Below are 6864 nucleotides of genomic sequence, written 5' to 3'. Positions count from 1 at the left end.
CACAGTGCACACACATAACTCTCACTCCCAAAGACAAATCTTGAGCACTAACTGTTCCGGGAGACACTGGCTCTCCCAACTTTTCTCACTGCTGCCTTCTCATTTCTCCTCCTCCTCCTTTCCTCTCTCCAGAACCTGACAGGTCCTGACCCCAAGATGTCCTTCAAACTTAAGTATGAGGGGCTGCCCTGGCTGCACCAGCTCACACCAGACCCAAGTAGCTGCAAGGTGCTGGGCTCAGCAAGGAGCAAGCAGCCTTGATTTCGGATTCAGAGGGTTTTATTATTTTTTTCACATAAATTACACAAGCACTTTATAAAAAGGTTACACAGATAACACCTTATAAGTGCATAACTTAAACCCCCCCTACGAACAGGATCTGGAGAAATAGGCTTTTTGTGTGGAAACCTGCCTGTGCGTACCTGGGTGCAGCTAGGGTGTGTGATAGGGGTCTGGTAGGCCAAGTGACGCTGTTGTGGCTGTTGTGTGTGTGATGGTGTGTCACAGTGTGACTGTGGCCTTGTAATTGTGAGAAGTGCCATACTGTTCAGAATGAATCTGAGCCACCCCTGATCGTAAGGGCCAAGGGAGTGAAGGCTATGACCCTGAGTGTGCAAGACACTCTGCCATAGGGCCCCAGTGCGTGACTGTGGGGAGGCACCAGGAGGGACAGTGAAATCAGGTCCGTGTGGGCGGGCTACTACGGGGAGTGGAGAACAGAGAGGGCGGTCTCCCCAGGGTAAGTTCAAAGGACAGCTCATGCTGTCCTCTAGGGGCCCCACCAGCTCTTCTTCCACCACCTCTTCTGCCTCTCAGTCCCACGTTAAAAATCAGAATAAAATAAAATAGACGCTAACGGAGGACTCTGAACAGTTCCAGCAGGCGCGGGACCGCGTAGGCATCTGGGAGACAGCGGCGCGTCCCTTTCCTGCGCGCTCTCGTCTTCTTTTCCACCCAAAAGAGAACGGCGTCGGCGCGAGCGCGCGGGCGGGTGCGTAGGGGCGCCGCGATCCCCGGAGGCGTGCAGTCTGCGGCGGAGAGCGGACGAGAGTCCTGGCTCTCGGGGCCTCGAGACCCCTTGGCTGGGCCCGGGTCTCGGGTCTCTCAGAGAGTAGCAGACAGGCTCACTCGCAGGCCGACGCCACGGACGTGACGCTGGTGATCTTGGTCGAGTCGTCAGACCACGGCTGCAGGTTCTGCAGGGCGAAGAGCGAGGAGTTGTGCACGCACAGCGGGTCCGCGGGCAGTGGCTGAGCCAGGCTCTTCTGGAAGGCCTCCTGCTGCAGCTGCAGGAGGATGCGGTTTGCCTGCTGCCTCTCGGCCTCACGCTCCTCCGCAGTCTGCCGCCTGCACCGGGGACAAACCGTTACCCACGCTTCAGGTGCGCTCCCGGGAGACCGCCTGGGAGAGCGCAGCTCCCCTTCGAGGCCCCCAATTCCAACTGGGGGCCCTTGGAAACACTCCCCTATCTTGAGGGCTCTGACTCCGACAGAGACTGGAAACCACAAAAGTAGATAGGGTGTACTCTGGGGGAACTGTAGGGAGATCCGCTAGGCCCAAGCAGTTGGGGCTCTCTGGCTCCAGGCAGGGCCCACACCCTCACTGGCCTTGGAAGGCACAAGCAGGGCTAGGATGGCATTTTGCCTCTCCCCAGACTCGAGGAAGACCAGGAGCCTTCCCAAGTCTGAGCGGTCTCACCCTCCCCATCAGTCCAGGGCAGAGGCAGGGACCGATGGATGTGAGCTGCCATGATGGACCTCTTCACCCCCTTTCTTTCTGAGAACCTCTCCAGGCTTCTGACCTCCTGCACCAAGCCCTGGGCCGGCCGGGATTCCCGCCGGACCGACTGGCTTCCTCCGAGGCGGTCCAGGGAGGCGATGACTCACTTATTCCATTTAATGCCTCCCCTCCACCCAGTCAACTGAGATCAAGCGTCTGTCTCTAAGGTGGACAGATCTAATGGGAGTCCCCGGGGCCTCCAGAAGCAATTTGTAGGCGATCGATGAAGGCGAGCGAAGCCAGCGAGAGGGCCTCTCCCAGCAGCCGCCGCCGACCTTCTTCTCGCCGCCCTTTCTTGCCTTTTAGCTCTGTCTCTCCTCTGCCCGTTCTTCCCTGAATTTCAAACTATTTCTCTTCCTTTAGGCTTTGTGTCTTTTCCTTTGGTTTTTCTCTCGCCCCACCCCTTTCCTTCTCTCAGAATTTAAGGGAATTTGTTTGAAACGAAAATGAAGGTTTCCGTCATCTATTGCTTTTCTTTATTATACATACATAAGACTTCTTCGCCACCAGGGAAGTCCACTCTCTCTCTGTTTTATTTTCTCCCTGGGTGGGTTGTTTATCTTTGCCCCCACCTTGTGTATCAGTTTCTCTAAGCCTGCTATACTATTTTTCTCTGTGCGCCCACCCCAAGGGCTTGCCTGACTCCCTCCCCTAGGCCGTAGCCTCCGATCGGCCTTGGGAACCCGAGTGCGTTGCCTCCTCCCCCCTCTAGTCCTTGCTCCCTCCCTAGCTTTCCAGAGGTCTGAGCTGCGTCCCCCACCCCTTCCCCAGCAGCAGGAATGTGGGGAGAGGGGGCACAGACTCGCGGGGCAGTGGCTTCCTTTGTGGCCACGGTGGCGGAATCTCAGGCAGATTCCTCGCCTTCATTCAGAAAAAGAGGAAACTCCAATTCCTTCCTCCGGGCCCAGGCCCTCCCTGCCCGGCGCCGGGGACTTCGCCCAGACTCTCTTGCTCTCCCGCCTGAGACCTGAGCTAGCAAGAAACTCCCGGCGTGTGTGGAACCCAGCAGGCGGGCCAAATGTGCGGGAGGATGCAGGGGTGCAAAAGGGTTCAACCGAAGAAAGCGCCTGCTTGTGCGGAAAACGAGTGTAGCTGTGGGTGTGTGACGGGATAAGAGAAAATGTTTCTCTCTTACACACACATACCCATCTGTTCCTGATTGATCCCCCTTTCAGTGGGACCCTGGGAAACCCCGCCGCAGGCGGCGCAGATTGATTTTCCCCTTCCCGGGTAGGGGACCCGCTGCGCCCAGGCCAGGCGTCTAGGGAGGAGGGAGACAGCAGGGACCGGGCTCGCGGCCTGGGGCCCCAGGCGCTCCAGCAGGAGCCCCGGCTGGGGCGCAGGAACCGGGAGCGTGCTATTCTGCCTCTGGTTTCCAGGATAGAAGAGGCATCTCTGTGCCCGTAAGTCTGCGCAAACAAAAAGTCCCTCAGGACTCGCTGATCTCGGAAGCCCAGACGGGCGTAGACTGCTTAAATCCAGACTTATACCCCAAGCAGCGGCAGAGACCAGCCGCGTCTACAACCGCACTGAGTGTGCAGGCCAGAAAGCCGGAAAGCAAAACAGCAGGGGCTCTCCGGCCCCATCCGGTGATCGGCCACCGTTGCTTCCCACTCCCCTCGAGCCTAGCAGAGCGGTCCGCTCCTCCGAACCAGAACCATCGGAAGGCAGGGATCGAAGGAGTGTGAACTCCCCAGGAGAGGCCTGGAACCAGAGACTGTACCGCCCAAACCCGCCAGCTCACCTCCACTTTGTCCGCCGGTTCTGGAACCAGGTTTTGACTTGCGCGTCGGTCATTTTGAGCGCCTTGGCCAGGGCGGCGCGCTCGGCCGAGGCCAGGTACTTCTGGCGGTGGAAGCGCTTCTCCAGCTCGCAGATCTGCAGGCGCGTGAAGGACGTGCGCGGCTTCTTCTTCTTGGGGGGCGTCCGATTCTGATAGGGGTGACCTATACGGCGTGTTACAGTGAAGGGTGAGAGGGCCACTGGAGCGGGAGAGACAGACAGACGGCAGAGGCAAGCGGCAGAGCGTCAGGAGGCGTCCCAGGCCCGACACCCCGCGAGTCAGCAAGCCCAGCGGCTAGACCCCAAAAGCAGGGCTGTGGTCCTCCTGTCAGCCCTCAGCTCCAAGCCTGAAATGGCCCCCCACCCAGCGGCCCGCCAGGCCGACGCCATGGGCTCTGCAGTCTTTTTGAGGGGCATGTCCAAGGCGAGCTAAAGGTTGCATTCCCCTCATAGCCCCAGGCCTCCAGCCTCAGAGAAGCTGCTCAACAGTAAGAGACCATCCTTGGTCAAGGCCAGGAATCCTGGATCCTGACCTGAGGCCTCCATTACACACCAACATACAGACACATCACATACAACAGGGGACAAATTAGAGCTCTACAGACCCAGACAAGCTGACACACAGGCAAGCACAGGCACAGAGACAGATGCATAAGGTGACAGCCATAAGCTCCTTCTGAGCCTTCTTTAGGGCTGAAGCAAGGTTAGAGCAGGCTGTGGCTCCCCTCAGTGGGCTATGTGGAGCACCTTTCCACCAGTGGGTTCCCAGTGGTTCCAGGCTGGCAGTGGTGGTGGTGTTCCATCAGGGCCCTTTAAGATTAGCTTGGCCTGGCTGGGGGAGTAGGACGGGGCACTAGGCTCTGCCTCCCCAGGAATGAGAGGACTTGGGCTGGGTCACAGGGGCCCTTCTTGAGGCCCACAGTGGAATGGATCTTCTGCTTTCCTCCACCCCTCTTTGCCACTGACCCAGAATCTGGGCCAAGGTTTCAAGGCTGGAACACGACCCTAGCCCAGGGTCTAGCTCTTAACTGCCTATTCCCCTTCTACCGTTGGGCCCTGGAGCCCGAGCCCCACGGGAATCCCACGTCGTGGTCGATCTAGGCAGCCGCCTGTGCCTCCTGCTTCCTCTCTAAGGCCCCGCCGGGAACCCAGGCTCAATTCAGGGCTGTTTCCCAGCGGACTTGGGGGCCTGGCCTGGCCTGGCGGGAAGATGGCAGTCTCACATCCAGGGAACACTAGGGGCGGCGGGAAGTGAGGCGGCGTGGAAAAGGACCCGCGCAGGAGCAAAAGCTGAGTGCCGTGAGCGGAAGCAGGAGCGGAGGGAGCCGAGGCAGGCAGAAGCAAGGCGCAGAGCAGGCAGCGGAGAGGAGGGCAGACGGCCACCGCCGAGTGCGTTATCGTCCCAGGGGTTCTTTCGGCTGCCGATCGATCACGGGCCTGGCCGGTGCGTTATTCACGCCAGAGGAAACGAGGCTGGGCCCAGAGCGGAGGACGCCGAGCCGGGACAGAACGAAAACGGAGCGGGCGGCTCAGCCTAGTCGCTGCCACTGACCCGGACGGGGCCCGCAGTCCGGGAAGAAAGGCCGGCCAGCTCTGCGTCTTAACTCCGGCTCACGGCCTCTATCGGGTCGGGTAGCGCGACGGGCACTGGACCTCGGAGAGCAGAGTATGTGCGTGCGTGTGTGTGTGTGTGTGTGTGTGTGTGTGTGTGTGTGTGTGTGTGTGTAGGGGAAGGAAGGTGGGGAACCTGTTTCCCTTGAGTCTGATTCTGGGATTCGCCGCCTCGGCCAGACAACGTCTGCCAGGACGGAAGAAACAGCTTGTTCACCTCGCGCCCCTTTCTCCAAGATCCCTGAGCCCCAAATGCCGGCAGAAGGTAGTCCCGAAGCTACAACCCCTTCCCTTCGCCTGACCGGCCCAGGGACTCCAAGAGGGGATCAGGCAGAACTTCTCAGAGCAGGGGGTCCTGTGGGAGAGACGGAGAGGGGCCCAGGCTGGGAGAACTCTTCCAGCGAGTCGATTCCGCGAGAGAGGCGGCGGGCGGCTGAACTTGGGGGAAGCACCCAGAAGAGCCGGGCGGCCGGGCGCAGAGGGGGCTGCAGGGAGCCCCGGGGCGGAGGAGGGGTAGAGGAGAGCCGGGGCCGCGGCCAGGCGGGGCGCGCGCGGGCCGGACTCACCTGTGAACCTGTCCTTTGTGTATCTGCGGTTACTCTCCATCCAGGGGAAGGTGAGGCCGGTGAGGTTATTGACGCCCGGGACGGCAGGCACGGAGGACACGGTGGGCAAACCGGTAGCCAGAGGTTGAGGGTGGGCCACCGTTCCAGCTAGCGGCCTGTGCGCAGGCACTCGGATCACTCCCGCAGCACTCAGCGCGCCCCCGCCGCCGCCGCCGCCACCCCCGCCGCCGCCGCCACCGGGACCGGGGCCGCCCGCCAAGGCCATGTTCACGTTGTAGGAGCCGGCCAGCGGGCCCATGCTGCACGCGCCGCCGCCGCCGCCCGCCGAGCCACCCGGGCCACTCGGGCCTCCAGCGCCATAGGCCCCCGCGCCCCCGGCCCCCGGCCCGGCTGCGGGGCCCCCGCCGCCGTAAGGGTAGGCGCCTCCAACCAAACAGCCAAGGCCGTATTCTCCGTCCTGGAGGCGCGAGGAGGGCCCCATGCAGCCGCCCTGGTCTGGGCTGTTGAGGATCTGGTCGATGCCAAAGCTGATGGGCTCCGCGTGGCCCGGGTGGAGATGGTGCGGACCCAGGTGCTCCATGCTGGCCCCCGACCCCGGCCCCACGGCGGGGGGGGGGGGGCCTGGGCGGTGGCACTCTCTGTGCTTGGCTCGGGGACAGCGCGCGGCGGCGCGGAGGCGGCAGCGGCTCCTGGCTGCGTGGAGACTTGGAGGCGAAGTGCGCAGAAGGGCTAAAGTGGGGGGGGGTTGCGGAGGGGAAGGAGAGAGGGGGCGCGGTATTCTTCCCCTCTCCGGCTGCTCCTTCCCCTCTCCGGCTGCTCGGTCGCTGTTGACTCTGGGACATCAATCACCGGGCGAAAAAGCCCGGTGCGAGCTAGCCTCTCAGTTTCGGCCGGGTCTCTCCATTGGCTGTGAGCGGAGAGGAGCGGGGTGAATGACAGCGCGGGGGAGGGGCGGAGAAGGCGAGAGGAAAGCCTGGAGCGGAGACAGACTTAGGAGCCAGAGACGGAGGGACTGAGCCCGAAGCTCAGAGAAGTAGCTCGGGAGGAGAGGGAAGAGGCGAACCAGAGGCTTCAAAGGAGAAAGAATAGGAGGCTGGCATTCCCAGAGACGGAAAGACAGATGGCC

At 61.7% G+C, this 6864-nt stretch overlaps 1 protein-coding gene across 1 annotated transcript; it reads right to left on the bottom strand.

Annotated features, from left to right (window-relative positions):
• Positions 1 to 261: 261 nt before the first annotated feature.
• On the bottom strand, positions 262 to 6567 carry TLX1 (T cell leukemia homeobox 1). Its single transcript, XM_027960454.3, has 3 exons — positions 5739 to 6567; positions 3524 to 3725; positions 262 to 1347 (listed from the first exon to the last, which is right to left on the bottom strand). The coding sequence occupies exons 1-3, from the start codon at positions 6316 to 6318 to the stop codon at positions 1125 to 1127; spliced, it is 1005 nt and encodes a 334-aa protein (XP_027816255.2). The 5' UTR covers positions 6319 to 6567; the 3' UTR covers positions 262 to 1124.
• Between the last annotated feature and the right edge of the window lie 297 nt (positions 6568 to 6864).

The sequence above is a fragment of the Ovis aries genome, chromosome 22 (genome assembly GCF_016772045.2).
Source record: "Ovis aries strain OAR_USU_Benz2616 breed Rambouillet chromosome 22, ARS-UI_Ramb_v3.0, whole genome shotgun sequence".
In the NCBI taxonomy this organism is placed as follows: Eukaryota; Metazoa; Chordata; class Mammalia; order Artiodactyla; family Bovidae; genus Ovis; species Ovis aries.
The sequence above is the reverse complement of the archived record's forward strand: the minus strand, read 5'-3'. Positions and strand labels throughout refer to the sequence as shown.

Bases quoted from the DNA above. Each gene is read 5' to 3' on its own strand.
- TLX1 (XM_027960454.3), bottom strand. From the start codon at position 6,318: ATGGAGCACCTGGGTCCGCACCATCTCCACCCGGGCCACGCGGAGCCC. The intron at 3,726-5,738 runs GTGAGTCCGGCC...CACGCCGTATAG, and splicing joins CACAAAGGACAGGTTCACAG to GTCACCCCTATCAGAATCGG. The intron at 1,348-3,523 runs GTGAGCTGGCGG...TCCCCGGTGCAG, and splicing joins AACCGGCGGACAAAGTGGAG to GCGGCAGACTGCGGAGGAGC.